At 37.2% G+C, this 25,084-nt stretch overlaps 1 protein-coding gene and 1 pseudogene across 2 annotated transcripts; both read right to left on the reverse strand.

The window, feature by feature from the left end:
* Positions 1-12,966: 12,966 nt before the first annotated feature.
* On the reverse strand, positions 12,967-13,339 carry LOC311614927 (large ribosomal subunit protein P1-like; annotated as a pseudogene). Its single transcript has one exon. The product of its transcript is annotated as a large ribosomal subunit protein P1-like (transcript).
* A 10,052-nt stretch (positions 13,340-23,391) lies between these two features.
* On the reverse strand, positions 23,392-24,527 carry LOC311615358 (SNW domain-containing protein 1-like). Its single transcript, XM_084870796.1, has one exon. It carries the CDS (start codon positions 24,509-24,511, stop codon positions 23,426-23,428), a length of 1,086 nt encoding a protein of 361 aa, XP_084726922.1. The 5' UTR covers positions 24,512-24,527; the 3' UTR covers positions 23,392-23,425.
* Between the last annotated feature and the right edge of the window lie 557 nt (positions 24,528-25,084).

A 25,084-nucleotide genomic window follows, 5' to 3' on the forward strand; every position in this document is an offset into this window, starting at 1 on the left:
TGAAAAAGAGATAGAGGAAGATGTAAACAGATGGAAGAACATACCATGTTCATGGACTGGTAGAATCAACATCATTAAAATGTCCATGCTACCCAAAGTAATCTATATATTCAATGCACTACCCATTAAAATACCAAGGGCATATTTCACAGACCTAGAAATAACTCTCCAAAAATTTACCTGGAATAAAAAAAGACCCCAAATAGCCACAGCAATTATAAGAAAAAAGAACAAAGTAGGAGGGATCTCAATACCAGATTTCAAGCTGTATTACAAAGGCACTATCCTAAAAAAAGCCTGCTACTAGCACAAGAACAGACATATAGATCAATGGAATAGAATAGAGAATCCAAATATAGACACAAACCTCTATGCTCAATTAATATTTGAGAAAGGAGACATAAACCTACAATAGAGTCAAGAGAGTCTTTAAAAAATGGTGTTGGGAAAGTTGGACAGATACATGCAAAAGAATTAAACTAGATCACCATACACATACACCAACTTACACCATACACAAAAATAAACTCAAAATGGATACAGTACTTAAACATAAGATGGGAAATCATAAAAATACTAGAGGAATCCACAGGCAGCAAAATCTTAGACTTATGCCAAAAGAACTTCTTCACTGATACTGCTCTTAGGGTAATGGAAGCTAAAGAGAAAATAAACAAATGGGACTACATCAAAATAAAAAGCTTTTGCACAGCAAAAGACACTATCAACAAAACAACAAGAAAGCCCACTGTATGGGAAAACATATTTGCAAATGTTATCATTGATAAAGGTTTAATATCCAACATCTACAGGCAGCTTATACAATTTAATGAAAGGAAGATAAATGATCCAATAAAAAAATGAGCAATGGACCTAAATAGAATCTTTTCGAAAGAAGACAGAAAGAAGACCAAGAGACACATGAAAATATCCTCAAAGTTACTAATTATCCAAGAGATGCAAATCAAAACGACAATGTGGTACCATCTCACACCTGTCAGAATGGCTATTATTAACAAATTAATAAACGACAAGTTTTGGCAAGGATGTGGAGAAAAAGGAACCCTCATGCACTGCTGGTGGGAATGCAGACTAGTGAAGCCACTGTGAACAGTATAGAGTTTCTTCAAATAACTAAAAATGGAGTTTCCATTTGACCCAGTAATCCCACTTCTAGGAATATATCCTAAGAAAATGGAAACACCAATAAGAAAGGATATATGCACCCCAAAGTTCATAACAGCATGTTTACAATAGTTAAGATTTGGAAACAGCCTAGGTGCCCGTCAGTAGATGACTGGATCAGAAAACTATGGTACATCTACACCATGGAATACTATGCTGCCATAATAAAAAGAAGGAATTCTTACCATTTGCAGCAACCTGGATGGAACTGGAGAACATTATGATAAGTGAAATAAGCCAGTCAATGAAAGAAAAATACCACATGACCTCATTCATTTATGCATGATAAAGAACATTATAAACTGATGAGCAAAAAGATAGATACAGAGACAGTAAAGCATCAAACAGACTGTCAAATTACAGCTGGAAGGTTAGAGAGAGGTGGGGGAGATAAGTGATTAACAGAAGGACTTGTATGCATGCATATAAGCATAACCAATAGACACAAAATACAGTGTTGAGGGCATGTATGTGAGTAGGGTGGGGGGGCAATTGTAATTTATGTACACATATAATACCTTAATAAAAAATGAAAAAAATATATGCCGGGACTGGTTTGGCTCAGTGGATAGAGCGTTGGCCTGCGGACTGAAAGGTCCCGGGTTTGATTCTGGGCAAGGGCATGTACCTTGGTTGCGGGCACATCTCCAGTGAGGGGTGTGCAAGAGGCAGCTCATTGATGATTCTCTCTCATGGATGTTTCTAACTCTCTATCCCTCTCTCTTCCTCTCTGTGAAAAATCAATAAAATATATATTTTTTTAAATGAAAAAAGTATAAAGAGCGATATAATTTTAAAGGATGATAAACTAGAAGTTTCTTCTTAATCTTTTAAATACAGCACACTAAAGAATCCTTGAATTTAACTATTCTATTTAGATTTATTTTTAAAAGTTTTCATTATTCAACATAAGTTTCTGTATATCCTTTTTTATTTTTTTAAATGATAAATCTTTATTGTTCAGATTTTTACAGGTGTTCCTCTTTCCCCCTTCTCCCCTCCACCTGATCCCCAACTCCACCCCATGCCCTTACCCCTTGCCCCTGACTTCATCCATAGGTGTAAGATTTTTGTCCAATCTCTTCCCTCACCCCCTGAGAATTGTTAGTCCAATCCCTTTCTATGTTCCTGATTCTATTATATTCACTAGTCCATTTTGTTCTTCAGATTTTTTATTCACTTGATTTTTAGGTTCGCTTGTTGGTATGTATGTATTTTATGTCTTTTTGTTGTTCACAATTTTTACCTTTACTTTTTTCTTCTTCTTCCTCTCCTTAAAGAATACCCTTCAGCATTTCATGTAATTCTGGTTTGGTGTTGATGAACTCCTTTAACTTTTTCTTGTCTGTGAAGCTCTTTATCTGGCCTTCGATTCTGAGTGATAGCTTTGCTGGGTAGATTATTTTTGGCTGTAGGTTCTTACAATTCATCACCTTGAATATTTCTTGCCATTCCCATCTGGCCTGCATGGTTTCTGTTGAGAAATCAGCTGACAATCGTATGGGTGCTCCTTTGCTCTTGCTGCTTTTAATATTCTCTCTTTGTCTTTTGCTTTTGGAATTTTAATTATGATTTGTCTTTGTGTGGTCTTCTTTGGATTCCTTTTGTTTGGAGTTCTGTGTGCTTCCTGGACTTGTAGGTCTAATTCTTTCACCAGGTGGGGGAAGTTTTCTGTCACTATTTCTTTCAGTATGTTTTCGATATCTTGCTCTCTCTCATCTTCTGGGACCCCCATAATTCTGATGTTGGTTCGCTTGAAATTGTCCCAGAGGTTTCTTACATTATCTTCAACTTTCTGGATTCTCTTGCCTTCTTGCTTCTGCGGAGGAGTGTCTTCTGGCTCTTTATGTTCCAAATCTTTGACTTGATTCTTGTGATCTTCCATTCTGTTTTTAGGACTCTGTATAATATTTTTTATTTCAGACAATGTATTCTTTATTTCTTGTTGATCCCTTATTATTTCTTGTTGATTCCTTATTATTTCTAGTTGATCGCTTTTCGTATCCTCATAGGTCTTATCAATCTTTTCTAGAAAATTCTTGAAAAACCTTATAAGCATAAATTTGAACTCTATATCAAGTCGCTTTTTGTCCTCCATTTCTTTCGTTTGTGATCTATTTTCTTGTCTTGGCATTTTCACAGCTTCCCTGATGGGGTGGAGTTTCAGGGTGGGGATTACTGAGACTCAGGAGCCGCATAGGGCGTGGCTGATGGAAGCCAAGGCTGTAGGCTTCCTGTGGTTTTGGAGGATAGATTTCCTTTATATTAGTTTTAATTTTTAAATTGTTGTGGGAGCGGCAGACCAGTTGCTCACCTACGCTGCCATCTTGGTTTTTCTCTCTTTTTTATTTTTCAATTACAGTTCACATTCAATATTACTTTGGATTAGTTTTAATTTTAAAGCATAGTGGTTAGACAATTATATAAATTATGAAGTGATACTTCTAAAATTTAATTACCCACCTGACACTATATGTAATTATTACTATAACCCATATGCTGTACTTTCCATCCCCATGACAATTTTGTAGCTACCAAGTTGTACTTCTCAATCCAAGCACATTTTTCACCCAACCTCCAACTTCCTCACCATCTGGCAGCCTTCAATTTGCTCTCTTTATCGATGAGTTTTTGTTTTATTTGTTGGTTTATTTGTTTATTAGATTCCTCATATGGTATTTGTCTTTCTCTTTCTGACTTTTATTTTACTTAACATAATCCCTCTAGGTACAACCATGTACAAATGGTACAAATGGTAAGACTTCATTCTCTTTATGGCCAACTAATATTCCATTGTACATGTACCACCACTTTTTATCTAGTTGTCTATTGACTTGTGTTGCTTTTATATATTGGATATTGTAAATAACATTGCAATAAACATATGGGTGCATGTATCTTTTCAAATTAGTGTTTTGGACTTCTTCAGATATATACATAGTAGTGGAATCACTGGGTAATAAGGCAGTTCTATTTTTAATATTTTGAGAAACCTCCATACTGTTTGCCATAGAGGACATCATTTCCATGTCCTCACCAACATTTGATGTATCTTATTGATGATATCCATTCTGAAGGTGTGAAGTGATATCTCATTGTTGTTTTAATTTTCATTTATCTGCTAGTGATGTTGAATATCTTTTCATATGTCTATTGGCCATTTTTAATGGGATTATTTGTTTTTTTGTTGTTGAGTTGTATGAGTGCATACCTATCAGATATATCATTGGCAGATACTTTCTCCCATTCAGTAGGTTGTCTTTTTGTTTTGTTGATAATTTTCTTTGCTGTGGAAAAATTTTTTATTTGGGAGTGGAGGTTGAGGAAAGGCTCAGCATGGTAAGGGCACTGAAGCCCAAGGGGGCTGAGCTGCAGTGAGGCAGCAGATCCAGCCTTTTCCACGTGGCCCATGCTGGCCACCTTGGTCATGATCATCCATGGCTTCCAGGGCAGCCATCGGGACTTTTCCTTAGGCTCTGAAGGTGGTGGCCAAGATTCACATCATGAAATCAGTGGAGGTGAAGTTAGCTGATCAATTGTGTATGCCATCTGTCCCTGAAATGATGGTTGGAGACAACATTTTAAAAATCCAGCATGGTTCTGTCTTGGGGATTGAGTTCAATGCTACACATGCTTTAAGACGTGTAAACAACTGCCAAAGAATGTTAAAGTAGCCTGTGTGAAGAATGGCAGGAAGGCAGGACAGAGGGTGATCAAGAAGATTATTAAACCATACTATTAGACCTATACAACAGATTATAAGGGAATATTACCTGGAGAATCACTCAAATTAAAGGTTGTACCTATAACAAATCATATACATACAGATAAATTGAAAGCCAGAGAACAGAATAAGTTCTGTTTGAGGATGAATTTCATGATCATTTGAGTTTCAAACTTAAATGTGAGAATTAGAGTAATGCCTTCTAGCTTTTTCCTGTTGTTGTGTTTTTTTCTTGAGAATTGATGGAGTGCTTATCAGAATGAATGCATCCCAGGAATAAATACTACCTGATCATGGAATATGATCTTATTAATGTATGGCTGAATTTAATTTGCTAATATTTTGTTGAGGATTTTTGCATATGTGTTCATCTGGGATATTGGCCTATAATATTCTTTCTTTGTAGTGTCTTTTAAAAAAACCTTTATTGTTGAGAGTATTACAGATGTCTTCCTTTTTCTTCCTATTGCCCCTCCCCACATGATTCCCACCCTGCCCCAGGCCTTCAGGACCCTATTGTATGTGATTGTATGTGTCCATAGGTTATGAATATATATATATATATATATATATATATATATATATATATATATATATATATGATTTTTGGTTAATTTCTTCCCGCCCTCTCCCCTCTTCCCTCTGAGTTTTGTCAGTTTGTTCCAGGTTTCCATACCTCTGGTTCTATTTTATTCATCAGGTTTTTTTGTTCATTAGATTCCTTGTTCATTTATTTTGATTTTTAGATTCAATTATTGATAGATATGTATTTATTGCCATTTTATTGTTCATATTTTTAATCTTTCTTATTCATTTGGTTTTGGAATTAGAATATTGTTGGCCTAGTAAAATGAACTTGGGAGTCTTCCTTTTGAATTTTTGGGAATAGTTTGAGAAGGATCGGTGTTAGTTCTTTGAGTGTTTGATAAAATTAACCCGTGAAACCATTCATTTCAGGACTTCTATTTGTTGGGAATTTTTTGATGACTGCTATGACTTCATTGTTAGCAATAGGTCTGTTCAAATTTTCTGTTCTTTAATTAAATTTATTGGGATGATATTGGCTAATAGGGTCAATAGGTTTCAAGTGTACAAGTTTATGATGCATGACCTGTATATTGCATTGTGTGCCCACCACCCAAAGTCATATCATCTTCCATCACCATATACTTCATCCCCTTTACCCTTTACTACCCTTCCCTCTGGTAACCACCATATTGTTGTCTGTCTGACTATGACTTTCAGTTTTAGATCCCACATATGAATGAAATCATATGGTTTTAGCCTTTTTAACTAACTTATTTTAGTTAGCAGAATATTCTCAATGTCCATCCATGTTGTTGCAAATGGCAGTATTTCATCTTTTCTTGTGGCTGAGTAGTATTCCATAGTATATGTGTATCATATCTTCATTATCCAGTCCTCCATTGAAGGATACATTGGTTGTCCCCATGTCTTGGCCAGTGTGAATAATGCTGCAATGAACATAGGGGTGCATATATCTTTGCAAATACCTTTGAGTTTTTTTGGGTTGATACCCATAAAAGGGATTGCTGAATCATATGGTAACTATATTTTTAATTTTTTGAGGAACCATTGTATTGTTTTTTTATAATGGTTGTACCAGTTTACATTTCCAACAGCAGTGAATGAGGGTTCCTTTTTCTTCACAGCCTCTCTAACACTTGTTATTACCTCTCTTATTGATAATAGCCATTATAACAGTGTGAGGTGGCATTCCATTGTAGTTTTGATTTGCATTTTCTTAATAGCTAGTAAATTTGAACACCTTTTTATATACCTGATAGCCATTTGTATGTATTTTTGGGAGTGGTGTCTATTCAGGTCCTTTGCCCATTTTTAAGTTGGATTGTTTGTTTGGTTTGGGGGATATTTGTCCTTTTGCTTCAATCTGATCCTTTCTGAATAGCTGTCTTTCTGGGGTATCCCCTCACCCTTATCCTGAAAATTCCTTTTGCCTTTCTCTTGTGTTGGATCCCATTTTCTGAGCCCTTTATTTCTGTCAGTTTTGCTTTAACTTCCTCATTTTTGTGGACATATATCCTAAGTAACTTCCTGAAAAATATGGTACATTTCTTTAGATCTTGCTTGTCTGAAAACACATTGTTCTAATATCTCAACTGCTTGTTAGTTAAACTGATATAGAATTCTAGGTTGATGTATGTTTCCTACTGCTGTTGGAAGAAATTACCCTAGTGTCTCAAAACAGTGCAAATTTATTCTCTATCAGAAACCTGAATTTAGTTTCAGTGGGTTAAAGTCAAGGGGTTGGTAAGGATGTTCCCTCTAGAGCGGTGGTTCTTAACCTTTCTAATGCTGCGACCCATTAATACAGTTCCTCATGTTGTGGTGACCCCCAACCATAAAATTATTTTCATTGCTACTTCATAACTGTAATTTTGCTATTGTTATGAATCATAATCTGTGTTTTTCGATGGTTTTAGTGTTGTGGAGCAAACAAGAGTAAACGACCACTGGAGTACAGACTAAATAAAAATTTAGGGAGCCTTTTAATACCTGGCCGGCTGACTGCTTTCTCTCCATGCAGCCCAGAGAGCAGCCCCAACCCTTTGTGTCTGACCATATTTAATCCCATTCACTACCTCCTGTTTTTGCAGAGCAAACAATTTAAAACAAAGTAGTTTTTCTTACGTAAAGTCAACATGTCATTTACAGGGTCCTGGCGCCTGGTGGAGTAAGTAACTTCAACCCGTTATCAGGAAAGTTGACAGTGATCTATCTTGTAAGGCTATTTTGTTAGTTGCAGATGGGATTTATGGCCAAGTCGACTAGGAGGAAGCATACTTAAAAATTCCCACTCTCTGTCATTAGGTGACCCTCATCACTCCCACAGGTTGAGAACCGCTGCTGTAGAGGTTCTAGGGGAGAATCCTTTTCCTTTCCTCTTCCAGTTTCTATAGGCCACCTGAATTCCTTGGCTCATGGGTCCTTCCTATGTTTCAGTTTTCACATCTTCTTTTTTTTTACTTTGATCTTTCTGCCTTCCCTTTTAATTATAGTTGGCCCACCCAGAAAATCTAGTATAATCACCCCCATCTCTAGGTCCTTAACTTAATCACATCTGTAAAATCCATTTTTTAGATAACACATTCTCAGGTACAAGGATTAGAAATAGAACATCTTTGAGGGGATGCATTATTAATCCTATGCCAATTTAAATTAGTATGAAATAAGGTATGACACTAATTGGATTTCTGCTATCAATCTTTTTGAGATTATTGACATAAGCTTTGTTTAAGGCGGCAAAATGAAAATTATTTACTTTTAAGTGTTCTTGGTTTAGGGAAGACAGGATTTACTAGATGGTCCCAAACTGCTTGGGTTTATATTTTTTAGATGGTTGAAAACTGCTATTACATGCTGTATTTGCCATCTCATTGCTCGAGTGAGGCAAGCCACAAAATTAGAAAATGATTCTGTAGGTCCTTGCATATACTTAATAAAAACTTCCTTAGGATTCCCTAAGTATATTGAATACATTTTCATTTCTTCCATAGAAATTTTAAAGTCATTATTACCCAAGGCATTTTCCTTGGCAAATTCTGTAACAGAACTAACTTACTTTCAGTGGACTTAATGTTAAAGTATTATTTTATTTTATTTTTCTTTATAAAAACAGGAGTGTCCCCAGGACCTGGGAGGCAACCTTGGAATGTGGTCTATTATTATTCAAGAACAAGCATTATTATGGAAACACTAATCTTGTTGCCCAAACCCAGCCTGCATATTTTTCCTTGTCTCATTTTTGCTACCTTCTAAAGAAAACCAGAGGCTGAATTAAATTTTTTTGCCTGTTTTATAGCATCTGTGAAGAGATGGGGCTTAGGCCAAGAGGCCTCCCAAAATCGGGTGGGGCGACTTCCTCTTAAACTAGCCTTTTTCTCTTCAAGGGTATAGATGTCTCAGATGCATCCCTAAATTGTGAGAAATGTCTTATTTATTCAAATTTCAAATGACGGACTGGGAAATGAAAACATAGCGAAAATGAGACTTTCAATAACACTCCTTAGAGTGGGCATCCATTTTAGAGGATCACCAAGAGAACTAATAATTAATGGGCTAGCTAGGCCATTTTTAGTTACCTCTCTTTGTCTAGGGAATTTTCCTAGGACCTTTTGTTATAGGCCACATGTACTACTGATATTCTCTCTCCCTACCCTCACATGCTGTTTGCTCTGGGGAAATTTAGCAATGATCTGGCCATCTACTGTTTCTTTACTATTAAGATAAATTAAAGGCATGCTTAATCATTAAACCAATCAAAAAGACAGATAAAACAACAATCAGTAGAACACTCATATACACTGAGTGGCCAGATTATTATGACCACCCCATCAGTACTTCGTTGGGCCACCTTTTGCCTTCAATACTACAGCAATTCTTTTTGATATTGACTCCAGAAGATGTTGAAAGGTGATGCGAGGAATCTGACACCATGCCTGATGAATAGCACTGTCCAGTTCTGTGAGATTTGATGGTTGTGGAACCAACTACCTGATGGCTCTTTTAACTTCGTCCCACAAATACTCAATTGGATGGTGATCTGGTGATTGTGGGGGCCACCTACGCAAAGTAAAGTCTCCCTCATGTCTTGAAACCACTCCTGTACAATATGGGCATTGTGGCATGGAGCATTGTCTTGTTGGAAGAAGCAATCTCCATTGGGATAAGCCATCAACATGATAGGATGATCTTGGTCCAAATCATGCCAGGAAAACATTTCCCAAACCATAACACTACCCCCATCAGCTTGAAGGATTGTACTCATGCAAGTATGGTGCATGCTTTCATGCTGTTTCTGCGAAATTCTCACTTTGCCATCTGCATGATGCAACTGGAAACGTGATTCATTAAAATATATGACTTTTTTATAATGCTCGACTGTCCAATGCTTGTGTTTCTGTGCAAATTGGAGACATTTTATCTTGGTAACTGCAGACAGCAAAGGTGTTTGAACAGGGCTTTGGCTTCCATATCCCATACGATGCAGTGTACAGCTAATTTGCCTACAAACATGAGGTGGTCATAATAATCTGGCCACTCAGTGTATATGATATTTACAAGTGTGCGTAACACATTGGCACGGCTTAATAAATCAGAGTTCTTTTCATGGATTTTTCAGATGTTTTACATTGCCTGGAACTTACAGCCAGAATGCGGACCAGATCTTAGTCTGTTGTTTACATATTTCATCATATTCTGCTCTCCATAGCATTGACTGGCATCTAAAGTCATTTTAGCTAAAACCTGCCTGTGCCAAGGCATCATCTGGTAATTTTCAGACAAAGTATTAAAGAGTCCTTTTGTAAAAAGGATTGTCATCCCCATTTTCTCTAGTTGATGAACCTTCCCCCACTATAGGTGGAGGTTCCAGGGCCTTAGGCGTTATAGACTTTTGATACCCAATACGAAGTGGGCATAATGCAGTTTGAACAAGAGCCCAACTAGTTAAAGATGACAAGGGCATTTATTTTCCTTGAGCCTGATTTAAGAGAGTACCTTTTGACACCTTAATTCCTTTATCCTTGAGCATGCAAGCTAAAAATTTACAATTATGTTTTTGTCTTTTGCTCAATTCTTCCCCATTATAGCCTGGCTGATTAAAAATGTCCCCATCTACTTACAGCTGTGACTCTGAAGCTGGCATGGGCTTTGTGCATGGTGAATGTCCCACCTTTCCAGTGAATTTCCACTTTTCCTTTTTCACTTCATTTTTCACTCAGGCGAATCTACTTCTCAGTCCCTGTCCGGGGTGCCAGAATACTACAACCTTTGCAGCAGGGTTCAGGTTCTGAAGGAGGGACTGATGTACAAATGAAAACACTAGATAAGAAATATGAAATTTGAAGGCATTGGGAGCCAGGTGGAGCCTCTTTCTTAAAGAGGCACTCCAACTTCTGGTCTAGTCTGCTATTTATTTACTTGAATACAGGCAGTCCTTTGGTTATGTTGGACTTGATGTACACCATTTGTGGTTACATCGCCATCTCCCATTTATTTATTAAAAAAAAAAGTTCTGTCCTTTTGACATATGTACATATGTGCTTTATGTTTTTTATTATTTATTTAGCACAAGTAAAGGTCAGGAATTATTATCTTTCTTTTCCTTTTTTTTTTTTTTTTTACTGTTTTACTTCATTACTGCTGTGTATGTGCTCCATGTGAGTGGCATAGGTGCTTATGTAGGTGGGTTCTGACTTATGGTGAAAAACACATTACATCGTGCCATAGGAATGGATCTCCAAGGTAACCCGAGGACCTACTGTACACATTTGTCCTTTAGCAATGCATACAGCATATCAAAGATAAAGTTTGGTAAACAGTAAAAGGATTATCAGGTTAGGTAGTTGCTTTGAGCCACCACTACCTCAACCAACTACCTTAGCATCAGCCCTGCTAACACCGAAGGTCCATCGGTCTTCTGTGTTTCTTGGTGTGCTCTCGTGACAGTATTGGCAAGTGGTGGCTTTCCACACTCCTTTTTCTGTCCTCTATTTCTCCAACTTCTGTTGGTCTAATTTGGCCCTCCAGTATTTGATTCGTTTTCCATTTCTTTTTGTTCTACTCTCTAGGAAAGCTTCTTAATTTAACTTTAATTTTTCTATTAATTTTTTAGATTTCTAATACACACAATATTCTAAATTTCTAATAGCTTTCTCATTCCTTAAAAGTTCCATTTATTCTTATGTCATGAATGCCATATTTTTTGTATTTCTGAAAATATTATTAATTATATATTTTGATTCTTTTTCTTTTGATTCTTGTTGCTATTGTTTCATTTTAGAAACTTCCTGCAAATATCTTGGCATTTGGCCAACGAAAAATACTTAAGAGTGAGGCACAAAAGAGAAGTTCTGCCTTCATTGTTGGGCACTTGGGAATTTTTGAGATTCACTGAGGAGTAACTGGGCAGAAATTCAGTCTTTTCAAAGGGAGAACTCCAGACATCACTGTTTGTAGAACATTATACTAGTGCTGGTCAGCTTCTCCAGAATTCTCCAGTCTCTTACCCAACTGAAAATATGTTAGAAACCAAGCAGCAAAAAAGTGACTGAAGAGTGTCTTACTATTTAGTATATACTCAGTCTATACCTATTGTTTCCAAAACTAGAGCTATTTCTGAAAATATGTTAAATAAAACTTGAAACTTTTGTTGGAATGGATAAGGAGCTTTTTGGTCTAACTTTTTCTTATACGTACTTTCAGTCAGTCCTCCTTTTTAAGCCCTCATTCACCCTATACCTTAGGGATATCCCATAGCTTTAAGAACTGAACCTATCATCACTAGCCTTACGTTTCAGCTTTCTCCGGTTTAAGTTAGCTTAACACTCACCTCATCCATTGCTGTTCAACTCCCAATATTTTTTTCTACTTCACCAGTCTTCTGTTGTTTCCTCTCCTATTTTCTTTTTCTATTTATGCCTTTAAAAATAATTTGCTGTCATTTTAGTGGAGCTTCATGAAGTAGCAGAGGTAAATTCATTGTCTAATCTGCCTTCTTTAACTGGAAGCCTTATAATACATTCTATATAGAGAATTAATGTAGTTCAAAGCTAATAACATTGAGGGTAGGAAATTAAGAAGCACACTTTGCAACAACAACAAAAAAATCTGTTTCAGAAAAACATGATATAAATAATTCTATAATATGTAAATCATATATTAGTATATGACTATTCACTACATCAGTGTTTCCCAACCTTCTCTCATGATGAGAATCACCTGGTGGAGTTGTTAAAACACAGATTCCTGAATCCCAACTAAGAAGTGCTAAACTAGAATTTTTGAGAACATATAGGTAAAATTGCATACCTAACTTAGTGCTCTGTATATAACATCTGTGTTAGAGCACTAGTTAAGTTATATGTGTACATAAATTACCATTGTCCCCCCACTCCACTCCCATATATGCCCCCCCCCCGGGTTTTGCATCCATTGGTTATGCTTATATGCATGCACACAAGTCTTTCAGTTGATTTCTTTAAAAAAAAATTTTTTTTTTAACAGAGGTCAGCTTTTATTGACTGCTACAAAAGAGCCAGTTTAGTCAAAAAGACCAAAGCCCATGTCATCATCAGACTCCTCAGATTCTTCTTTCTTTGCTTCCACTTTCTTTTCCTCAGCTGGGGCAGCAGCGGTGGAGGCGGCAGGACCTCCTGCTGGTGCAGCACTAGCTGCAGGGGCAGGTCCACCAGCCCCTACATTGCAGATGAGACTCCCAATGTTGACATTGGCCAGAGCCTTTGCAAACAAGCCTGGCCAGAAAGGCTCAACATTTACACCAGCTGCTTTGACGAGGGCATTGATCTTATCCTCCGTCACCATCACTTAATCATCCTGCAGGATGAGGGCTGAGTAGATGCAGGGGAGCTCCGAGACAGAGGCCATGGCAAGGGTGAGTGCTGCCTGGAGCGGTGCTAGTCGCCTGATGAAATGAGGTCCTCACCCCAACGCGGCCTTAGCTTCCTCAGAAGAACCAAGCACCTTATCAGCAGCTGGGGAAAGGGATCAGTTGATCTCTTTTCTCCCCACCTCTCCCTAATTTTCCAGCTGTAATTTGATATTCTGTTTGATGCTTTACTGTCTCTGTATCTATCTTTTTTTTCAACAGTTTATAATGTTCTTTATTATCCATAAATGAGTGAGATCATGTGGTATTTTTCTTTCACTGACTGGCTTTCACTTAGCATGATGTTTTCCAATTCCATCCAGGTTGCTGCAAATGGTAAGAATTCTTTCATTTTTTTATGGCAGCATAGTATTTCATGGTGTAGATGTACCATAGTTTTCTGATCCAGTCATCTACTGATGGGCACCTAGGCTGTTTCCAAATCTTAACTATTGTAAACATGCTGCTGTGAACTTTGGGGTACATATATCCTTTCTTGTTGGTGTTTCCATTTTCTTAGGATATATTCCTAGAAGTGGGATTACTGGGTCAAATGAAAACTCCATTTTTAGTTTTTTGACAAAACTCCATACTGTTCTCCACAGTGGCTGCACCAGTCTACATTCATACCAGGAGTGCATGAGGGTTCCTTTTTCTTTGCATCCTCGCCAACACTTGTCATTTGTTGATTTGTTGGTAATAGCCATTCTGACAGGTGTGAGATGGTACTGCATTGTCATTTTGATTTGCATCTCTTGGGTAATTAGTGACTTTGAGGATGTTTTCATGTGTCTCTTGGCCTTCCTTCTGTCTTCTTTTGAAAATTTTCTTAGTTCCTTTGCCCATTTCTTTATATGATCTAATAAAGAAATGGGCAAATGAACTAAAGAAAATATTTTCCTTTTATTAAGATGTATAAGCTGTCTATAGATGTTGGAGATTAAGCCTTTATCAGTGATAACATTTGCAAATATGTTCTCCCATACAGTGGGATTTCTTATTGTTTTGTTGATACTTTCTTTTGCTGTGAAAAAGCTTTTATTTTTATGTAGTCCCATTTGTTTATTTTCTCTTTAGCTTCAATTGCCCTAAGAGCAGTATCAGTGAAGAAGTTCTTTTGGCATAAGTCTGAGATTTTGCTGCCTGTGGATGCCTTTAGTGTTTTTATGGTTTCCCATCTTATGTTTAAGTCATTTATCCATTTTGAGTTTATTTTTATGTATGGTGTAAGTTGGTGATCTAGTTTCTTTTTTTTTTCTTTTTTTTTTTTTTTGAAAATAAAGTCGGATTTATTTTATTTATTTATTTATTTATTTATTTTATTTTTTAAATATATTTTATTGATTTTTTTTTGACCCACTCCCTCCCTCCCACACATCCCCTCCCTCCCCAGAGTTTTGTGTCCATTGGTTGCACTTATATGCATGTATACAAGTCCTTCGGTTGATCTATTATCTCCCCCAGATCTTTCTCCCCTCCCCGCTGTAATTTGACAGTCTACTTGTTGATATACTGTCTCTATATCTATCTTATGGTTCATCAGTTTATAATGTTCTTTATTATCCACAAATGAGTGAGGTCATGTGGTGTTTCTCTTTCATTGATTGGCTTATTTCACTCAGCATGATGTTCTCCAATTCCATCCAGGTTGCTGCAAATGATGAGAAATCCTTCTTTTTTATGGCAGCATAGTATTTCATTGTGTAGATGTACCATGGTTTTTGGATCCAATCATCTGCTGATGGACACTTAGGCTGTTTCCAAATTCTGGCTATTGTAGATTGTGCTGCTATGAACATAGGGGTGCATATATCCTTTCTGATTGGTGTTTCTATTTTCTTGGGATATATTCCTAGAAGTGGGATTACTGGGTCAAATGGGAGTTCCATTTTCAGTTTTTTGAGGAAACTCCACACTGTTCTCCACAGTGGTTGCACCAGTCTGCATTCGCACCAGCAGTGCACGAGGGTTCCTTTTTCTCCGCAACCTCGCCAACACTTGTCGTTTGTTGATTTGTTGATGTTGGCCATTCTGACAGGTGTGAGATGGTACCGCATTGTTGTTTTGATTTGCATTTCTCGGATAATTAGTGACTTTGAACATGTTTTCATGTGCCTTTTGGCCTTCCTTCTGTCTTCTTTTGAAAATATTCTATTTAGGTCCATTGCCCATTTTTTAATTGGATCATTCATCTTCCTTTTATTTAGTTGTATAAGCTGTTTGTAGATGTTGGAGATTAAACCTTTATCAGTGGTAACATTTGCAAATATGTTCTCCCACACAGTGGGCTTTCTTGTTGTTTTGATGATGGTTTCTTTTGCTGTAAAAAAGCTTTTTATTTTGATGTAGTCCCATTTGTTTATTTTCTCTTTAGCTTCCATTGCGCTAGGGGTAGTATCAGTGAAGAAGTTCTTTTGGCATACGTCTGAGATTTTGTTGCCTGTGGATGCTTCTAGTATTTTTATGGTTTCCTGTCTTATGATTAAGTCCTGTATCCATTTTGAGTTTATTTTTGTGTATGGTGTAAGTTGGTGATCTAGTTTCATTTTTTTGGATGTATCTGTCCAATTTTCCCAACACCATTTTTTAAGAAACTGTCTTGACTCCATTGTATGTTCATGTCTCCTTTGTCAAATATTAATTGAGTATAGTGGTTTGGGTGGATATCTGGATTCTCTATTCTATTCCATTGATCTATATTTCTGTTCTTGTCCCAGTACCATGCTGTTTTGAAAACAGTTGCTTTGTAATACAGCTTAAAATCTGGTATTGAGATTCCTCCTACTTTGATCTTCTTTCTTAGGATTGCTGAAGGTATTCAGGGTCTTTTTTTAATTCCAGATGAATTTTTGGAGAGTTCTTTCTAGGTCTGTGAAATATGGCGTTGGTATTTAAATGGGGAGTGCATTGAATATACAGATTGCTTTGGGTAGTATAGACATTTTAATGATGTTGATTCTACCAATCCATGAACATGGTATGTTCTTCCATCTGTTTACATCTTCCTCTATATCTTTTTTCAGTGTCCTTTAGTTTTCTGGGTATAGGCCTTTTACCTCTTTGGTTAAGTTTATTCCTATGTGTTTTAATTTTTTTGGAGTGATGATAAATGGGACTGCTTTGTTAGTCTCTCTTTCTGTAAGTTCACAATTGGTGTATAGAAAGGCCATAGATTTCTTGGCATTAATTTTGTATCCTGCTATATTGCCAAATTCATTTATTAAGTCTATTAGTTTTTTGACAGGGTCTTTTGGGTTTTCTATGTACAATATCATGTCATCTGCAAATATGGACAGTTTTACTTCTTGTTTTCCAATTTAGATGCCTTTAATTCTTATTCTTGTATAATTACAATGGCTAATACTTCCAGCATGATGTCAAACAGGAGTGGTGAGAGTGAGCATCCTGATCTTATTCCTGTTCTTAGAGGAAATGGTTTTAATTTTTGCCCATTGACTATGATGTTTGCTGTGGGTTTATCATATCTAGCTTTTATTATGTTGAAGTATGATCCTTCTATTCTCACCTTGTTGAGAGTTTTTATCCAGAAGGGGTGTTGAATTTTGTCAAATGTTTTTTCTGCATCAATTGATATTACTATGTGATTTTTATCTCTCAATTTGTTTATGTGATGTATCACATTTATTGAATTGTGGATATTGTATCATCCTTGAATTCCTGCAATAGATCTTACTTGGTCATGGTGTATGATCTTTCTGATGTACTACTGGGGCCAATTTGCTAAAATTTTGTTGAGGATTTTGGCATCTATGTTCATGAGGGATATTGGCCTGTGATTCTCTTTCATTGTGTTGTCTTTTTCTGGTTTTGGAATTAGTGTGATGCTAGCTTCATAGAAGGAGTTTGGAAGTGTTCCTTCCTCTTGAATTTTTTGGAATAGTCTGAGGAGAATAGGTTCAATTCTTCCTTGAATGTTTGGTAAAACACTTCTTTGAAGCCATTTGGCCTCAGGCTTTTGTTTGCCAGAAGCTTTTTGGTGACTGCTTTAATTTATTCCATAGTTATTGGGCTATTGAGGTGTTTGGATTCTTCCTGATTGAGTTTTGGAAGTTTATATTTATCTAGGAATGTTTTCATTTCCTCCAGGTTGTTCAGTTTGTTGGAATAGAGTTGGTCATAGTATTTTGTAACAGTCCTTTATATTTTGGCAGAGTCTGTTGTTATTTCATCTCTTTCATTTCTGATTTTGTTTATTTGAGTCCTCTCTCTTTGCTTCTTGGTGAGACTGGTAGAGGTTCATCAATATTGTTTATCCTTTCAAAGAACCAGCTCTTGGTTTTGTTGATCTTTTGTATTGTTTCTTTGGTCTCTCTGTTGTTTATCTCTGCTCTGATATTTATTATTTCCTTCCTTCTGCTTACACTGGGCTTCTCTTGTTGCTCTCTTTCTAACTTTTTGAGTTGTAGGGTTAGGTAATTTATTACAATTGTTTCTTGTTTTTTGAAGTAGGCTTGTAGAACTATGAACTTCCATCTCAAGCCTGCTTTCACTGTGTGCCATAAATTTTGGATTGTTGTGTTTTCATTGTCATCTGTTGCCATGATGTCTTTTTTATTTCTTCTTTGACTTCTCTGGTAATCCAGTCATTGTTTAATAGCATGCTGTTTATTCTCCATGTGTTTGATTTCTTTGGATTGTTTTTATTATAGTTGATTTCCAGTTTTATACCACTGTGATCTGAGAAGATGCTTGATACGATTTCTATCTTCTTGAATTTGGAAAGACTTTGCCTATGTCCCAACATATGATGTATCTTTGAAAATGACCCATGTGCACTTGAGAAGAATGTAAATTCCATGGCTTTGGGGTGAAATCTTCTGAAGATGTCAATTAATTCCATCTGGTCTAGTGAGTCATTTAGGATTGATGTTTCTTTGCTGGTTTCTTGTTTGGAGGATTTGTACAATGGTGACAGTGGTGTACTAAAGTCTCCTACTATTTTTGTATTGCTGTTAATCTCTCCCTTGATATCCTCCAGCGGATTTTTTTTATATGTATTTGGGTGCTACTGTATTGGGTGCATATATGTTTACCAGAGTTATTTCTTCTTGTTGGATTGCTCCCTTTAATATTATGAAATGGCCTTCCTTATCTCTTGTTATGTCCTTCACTTTAAAATCTAATTTGTCAGATATAAGTTTTTCTACCCCAGCTTTTTTTTCATTTCCATTCACCTGGAAAACCTTTTTCCATCCCTTCAGCTTCAGTCTGTGTGCGTCTTTTTTTTTTTCTTTCTGAGGTGGGTTTCTTGTAGACAGCAGATATATGGGTCTTGTTTTCTTATCCAGTCTGTTACCCAATGTCTTTTGATTGGGGCATTTAATCCATTTACATTTAAAGTTATTATTGATAGGTACTTATTTGTCACCATTTTTATTCTACATTCCTGTGTTCCTTCTTTGCTTCCTACTTATTTTTTTAATTTAATTTCTTATTTACAGCAGACTCTTTAGCATTTCTTGCATTTCTGGTTTGGTGGTGATAAATTCCCTTAGTCCTTTTTTGTCTGTGAAGCTCCTGATTTCACCTTCAATTTTGATTGATAACCTTGCTGGGTACAGTATTCTTGGATTCAGACCCTTCCTTTGCATGACTTTGTATATTTCATTCCATTCCCTTCTGGCCTGTTGAGTTTCTGTTGAGAATTCAGTTGCTAGTCTGATGGGGTTCCTTTATATGTAACTTTCTGTCTCCCTCTGGCCGCTTTTAGAATTCTTATTTTGTCGTTGTTTGACAAGGCCATTGCTTTGGCGTTGGTCTTTTGGGGTTCATTTTGCTTGGGACTCTGTGAGCTTATTGGATTTGTGTGGGTTTTTTCTTCCCTATATCAGGAAAGTTTTCTGTCATTATTTCATCAGGCATTTTTTCTATTCCTTGCTCAGTTTCCTCTCTTTCTGGGATGCCTACTATGTGGATGTTGTTTTGTTTCATGTTGTCCCAATGTTCCCTTAGGCTCTCCTCCTGCTTTTTAATTTTTTTTTTCTTGAAGCTGCCCTATTTGGATATTTTTTGCTACCTTGTCTTCTAGCTCAGTGATGCAGTCATCTGCTTCTTCTAATCCACTCTTGATGTTTTCTATTGAGTTCTTTACAACAGTGATGTCATTTTTCATTTCTTCTTGGTTCTTCATTGCCACTTGGTTCATACACATATTGTCGAATTTGTCTTCCATTCTTTTCAGCCACCTTATGACCATTGATCTGAATTATTGCTCTGGTAGGTTGCTTGCCTCTAACTCGTTTATTCCTTTTTGGATGATTCCTACTTTTCTTTCATATGCGAGCTGTTTCTTTCTCTACCCATGGTCTCTCTTCTTAGGATGTCTGGTTATATAGTTCTCTCTCTCTTGCATTGATTTAAAGCAGGGGTCCTCAAACTTTTTAAAGTGGGGGCCAGATCACGGTCCCTCAGAGAGCTGGAGGGCCGGACTATATGAACTACTAATTCCTACTGTAACACCTCGGCTGCGCTAACTGCCCAAAAAACCTGGCGGGCAGGATCAGACTCCTCTGCGGGCCGCATGTGGCCCGCGGGCCGTAGTTTGAAGACCCCTGATTTAAAGGTACAAAATTCAACACAACCAGGTACAACACACAAGGCACTGAACAAATATATATTCTCGATATTAATAACCTTCAATAAAGGTGACCACCAGACAAAGGCAAATTAGGGGGTAGGAGAGAAAGAAGTGTAAAAAGAAAGAAAAAAAGGGAGTGTCAAAATGAAATTGGGAAAAGGTGGAAAAAAAATAAGAGAGACTAGAATGAGACTGAGAGAGAAAAGAGGAACAAACTATATATAGGAAAAGGAAACTCCAATAGAACAACCATTAATCACAGCAAATGCCAGCAACAAGTACCTGGAGATTAATACAACCTACAACACCAACTAATATCAAGCGAGGAAAGGGAAAACAGAAGTAAAAACAAACTACAACACAGTAAATAAAAACAAACAAACAATCAAACAAAAAGAATAAGCAAAACAATCTCACAAAAAAAGCATAAAACTTTGATATAGTTAACATTCAAACAAACAACTACAAAAGGACAGAGAAAAAATAATTTTTTTTTCAGTTAGGACAGTGGGGAAAAAAAGGTGTGTATGGAATTGGAGCAGGGGATTGGAAATTAGATATATATAAGTAGGGGGAAATTTTAACAGGGGGTAAACAGAAAGAATAGGGAAAATCTAGAGCAGGAAAGAGTTAAGATAAACAGGACACCTAAAGGGGAAAGGTTAGGAAGAGAGTGATGGCATAAAGGTAGAATTGAGATAGAATAAAGTGATGGTGAAGGAAAGGTGAAAATTGACTGTAGAACACTAATCCCAAAGTAAAATAAAGAGCAAATAAAATGACCCTTTAAAAAATAATATCAACAAAACAAAAATAAATAAAATAAAAAAGATAAAATAGTAGTAGTAATAATGATGATTACAAATAAAAATGTAATAATTAAAAAGGTAAAATCAAGTGAGGAAAAAAGAAAAAATTAATTTCTTTAGTAAATGATGCAAAAAATGAAAATAAAAACAAAAATTTAAAAATAAAATAAATTGTGCAGTAGTAAAGGTCATTCACTTCCTCCATCATTCTGTTTGGCATGCCTATTTCCCAGTCTAGACAGTATTGCAGTTCCCTGCATTTCACTGCTCCTCAGTGTTGTAATCCAGTCCTGATTTTTAAGCGGTGGTGTCTTAATTTCTGGTATTCCTTTATTTTTTTATTACACTAGGGTCAATTTGTGATTCAGCCTCTGGGTGGCAGTGTTTCTGGTTTGACTTCTAGTACTCTAAGGCCTCTCTAGCATTTTTTTCTCTGTGACACTCAACTGGTTTGCAGAGGCTGGTGGGTAAGTCCAAGCAGACTGCACACCCCTGAAACTCGTAGGCTATCCCTCTGCATCAGATCAAAACGGGTTGCTCTTTAGAGATCCCCCCTATTAGCAGCTCTGAGAAACCCCTCCCACAATCACGGATCACACAAGCCCAAAAGGCCGGGGCCTTTCTAGGCAAATACCTCCCCGGACCTCCAGCACCCACAGTGCTCATGTTTCTGTCTTCTGCCAGGACTAGAGACCTCACCCTATCCCTGCGAAATCTGACCTTTCGGTGGAGTGGAGAGCTCCTTTGAGTCCAAGTGTTCGTGCCACCTGGGACCAGTGTTCTGGGACTCACAACTGCTTGGCGGTCGCCACAGCTGTGGATATTCAGGCCTCTGACAAGATCCACTTTTCCTTTCAAGATGGCGAGATTTCCTGTCCGAGCCCGTAGCTCCAGGACGGGACCCAGCCGCCATGGGTGCTTCCCTGTCAGAGGAATCCCGTCCAGCAGTCCCTCACCTTCTCCTGGAGTTCGGCTGTCCCTTAGCTTGCTAACAAACACTCCAAGTGCGGCCCACAGCTGTTATTTCTGTTCCAGGACAAGCCTCAGACCATGTTTGTCTATTCTACGACCATTTTCTCTGCCTCCACAAATTTCTGAATGTTCCAGAAAAAGAAAAAAAATTATTTTTTTGAGTATTTATGTTAATGTAATAAATTTTAAAAAGTAACATTTATGAAATTTTAAATATCTTTTTTCTTGATTAGTTTAGCTAAAGGTTAACTAAAGAGCATATATGCACAACCCTTGGACACACACAACAGTGCTGTGAAGTCTAGGGGAGGGGAGAGCACAGGTGCGGTAGAGGGAGTCAATGGGGCAAAAAAGGGGACATCTGTAATACTTTCAACAATAAAGATAAATTTTAAAACAGGAAACAGACAAAAAGTATAAATAAATAAATAATTAAAAAGTCACATTTATGCCCTTTTGAGCCCTCTTTTTTCCCCTTGATTAGTTTAGCTAAAAATTTGTGAATTCTGTTTATATTTTTAAAAAAGTTTCAATTTATTGTTTTTTTAATATTGGTATTTTCATTTGTTCCTGCTACAATCTTTATTACCTTCTTTCTGCTAACTTTTGCCTTAGTTAGTTTTTCTTCTTTGATTTCTTAAGGTGTAAAGTTAAGTTATTATACTTATTTGTGATCTTCTTTGAAAAAAAATTTTTTTAAAATATATTTTTATTGATTTTTTACAGAGAGGAAGGGAGAGAGATAGAGAGCTAGAAACGTCGATGAGAGAGAAGCATCAACCAGCTGCCTCTTGCACGCCCCCTACTGGGGATGTGCCTGCAACCAATGTACATGCCCTTGACCGGAATCAAACCTGGGACCTTTCAGTCCGCAGACCGATGCTCTGTCACTGAGCCAAACCGGTTTCGGCTAAAAATTTTTTTTTCTTTATTGATTAAAGTATTACATATGTGTCCTTATCTCCCCATTGCCTCCCCTCATGCCCTCACCCTCCTGGTGTCTGTGTCCATTGGTTAGGCTTATATACATGCATACAAGTCCTTTAGTTGATGAGATATTCTTTCTTTTTTTTTTTTTTTTTTTTTTTTTCACATTACAAAGTTAAAATTATTTTTTAATTCCAATATAAAAAAAGACATACTTTTCTATGTTCTAAACATGTGTCATGATGTATTTGAATTTCAAAGTCACATATTAGTACCATATTTAGACAGCTAGTACTATGAATGCCATATTCTATTCCATTCAACTCATCAAAATGTTTACTTGCCCTTTCCTGCTACTGACTTTTTGGGAAACATCTACATCTAAAATAGAGAAAAAGTATGAAATCTAATAACAGCAGCTGGCAATCTGCACAAAATGGGATCAGCCTAGTAAACCATTATTCTGAAATTTTGAGGAAATTATAGTAGTGAGGTTTATGTATGAGTCTGTAAAGACTGAGACCAGATACAGAGCTGCAAATAGCCACCTGCCATCTCTGGCTCTCATACCAGTACAGTAGCTAAAATAACAGTATCTTAGGTAACCAAGGAGGTATTTACAAATTATCAAGAGCATTATATAATCTACACTAATAAAAGAGTAACATGCTAATTGACCGTACCTTTGCCAACACCCACCAGCCAATCAGGAGCGAATACACAAAAACACCCTTGGAGGGTTAATTTGCATATGCAGTCACTGAGCAGCCAGGGGCTGCTTACGTCATCATCCTGCACCATGCCAGCCACTCCAGGCCTCTGGGCAGCGTGGGAAGGTGGAAAGGCAGCTCCAGGCCGGAGCAGAAAGGAGTCTCCGGCCAGAGTGAAGGTGGTGCTGGCAGCCAGGGGAAAGAAGGCCCATTCTTGCATGAATCTTCATGCATCGGGCCTCTAGTTAAATTATAATGACCAACCTTCCGATCAGCAATGTAAAGGGCTTCAGCCAATTTAGCAAAATTTTCATTGATGTGAACTGTCTGTAGTCCTCTTCCATCAGCAGCCAGACGTTTGTCTAATGGAATTGTATAACCCTTTGCATTTTTCCAGTTTGAAATACAGGGAGGAATCTTCCACTCTTGTTGTTCTTTCACAGTCATCTTTCGGCTAGGAGAATGCATGACAGGTGCAGGAGGAGAAGGTGGTCCTCGGGGAATTTTCTTATTAATCTTGAACCTTGGAGGTTCCATTGGATCTTTCTGCATTTCCACCATACGAATAACCCTCTGTTTTGCTCCAGAGTTGAAAGCCACTCCTTGCTGAGATGGTGTGTATCGGATATACTGAGCGGGAGCCAGTTTATCAGCCGCTCGAACAGGCATGGCCGCAGCAACCTTCTGTGATACAGATTTTTCTAAGGCCACCCTTGTCTTTTCTGTTATCTCTTTAATAGCTTCTTCATCAGGTCTTTGCAGGTCTGGATCATCTGCATTCATGACCTCTTTAGGAACCAGGTCAGTGTACTTGCTATAAATGACCTTGTCTTTTGACTGTCCTTGTCGAGCAATTGCATCATATTTAATTTTTCCTTCAGCATCCACCTGAATGGCCAGTGCATTCGACATTTTCTTCTTTCGTCCCATATCCAGTGGATACTGGGCCACATGGATCTCTGGAAAAGCACCTCCATCTCCAAAATCCTCTAATAACCGAGGTATCCAGCCTTTCCGGTACCCGTATGGGGGAGGTTCTCTTCGGGAGGAGACCAGTGAGGTCTGCCGTGATCTCTGGGATCTTGCCTTTTCTTCAGCCTCAAGCTGGTCCTGAGATAGCTGAGTAGGTGCAGGTAAAAAGCTGGTGAGCGCCATCTTCTTCCGCTTGCTTTCAGCCGAGATATTCTTTCTTAATGCAGGCATTCATCACTATAAAACCTTAGAACTGCTTTTGCTGCAGCACATACATTTTGGTATGATGTCTTTTTCTTTTCATTTGTCTCAAGATACTTTCTGATTTATCTTTTGATTTCTTCTTTGACTTATTGGTTGTTTAGGAATGTATTGTTTATTTTTTGTGAATTTTTCTGTTTTCCTCCTGTTATTGATTTCTAGCAGTATACCTTTGTGGTCAGAAAATATACTTGCTATGATTTCAATCTTCTTAAATTCGTTAAGATTTGCTTTGTGGCCAACATATGAACTATACTGGAGAATGTTCCATGAGAACTTGAAAAGAATGTTTATTCTGGTGCTGTTATATGGAATATTCTATAGTTATCTCTTAGGCCTATTTGCTCTATAGTATTATTTAGTTCTACTGTTTCATTATTAGTTTTCTTTCTGAATGATCTATCCAATGTTGAGAGTGATGGATTTAAGTCTCTTGCTATTATATCGCTGTTTATTTCTTCTTTCTAAATTTCTATATTGATTAAGGTATTACAG

This window comes from Pipistrellus hanaki (assembly GCF_964339955.1).
Source record: "Pipistrellus hanaki genome assembly, chromosome: X".
Classification (NCBI taxonomy): Eukaryota; Metazoa; Chordata; class Mammalia; order Chiroptera; family Vespertilionidae; genus Pipistrellus; species Pipistrellus hanaki.

Excerpts from the sequence above, each read along its gene's own strand:
- LOC311615358 (XM_084870796.1), bottom strand. The coding sequence starts at position 24,511 with ATGGCGCTCACCAGCTTTTTACCTGCACCTACTCAGCTATCTCAGGAC.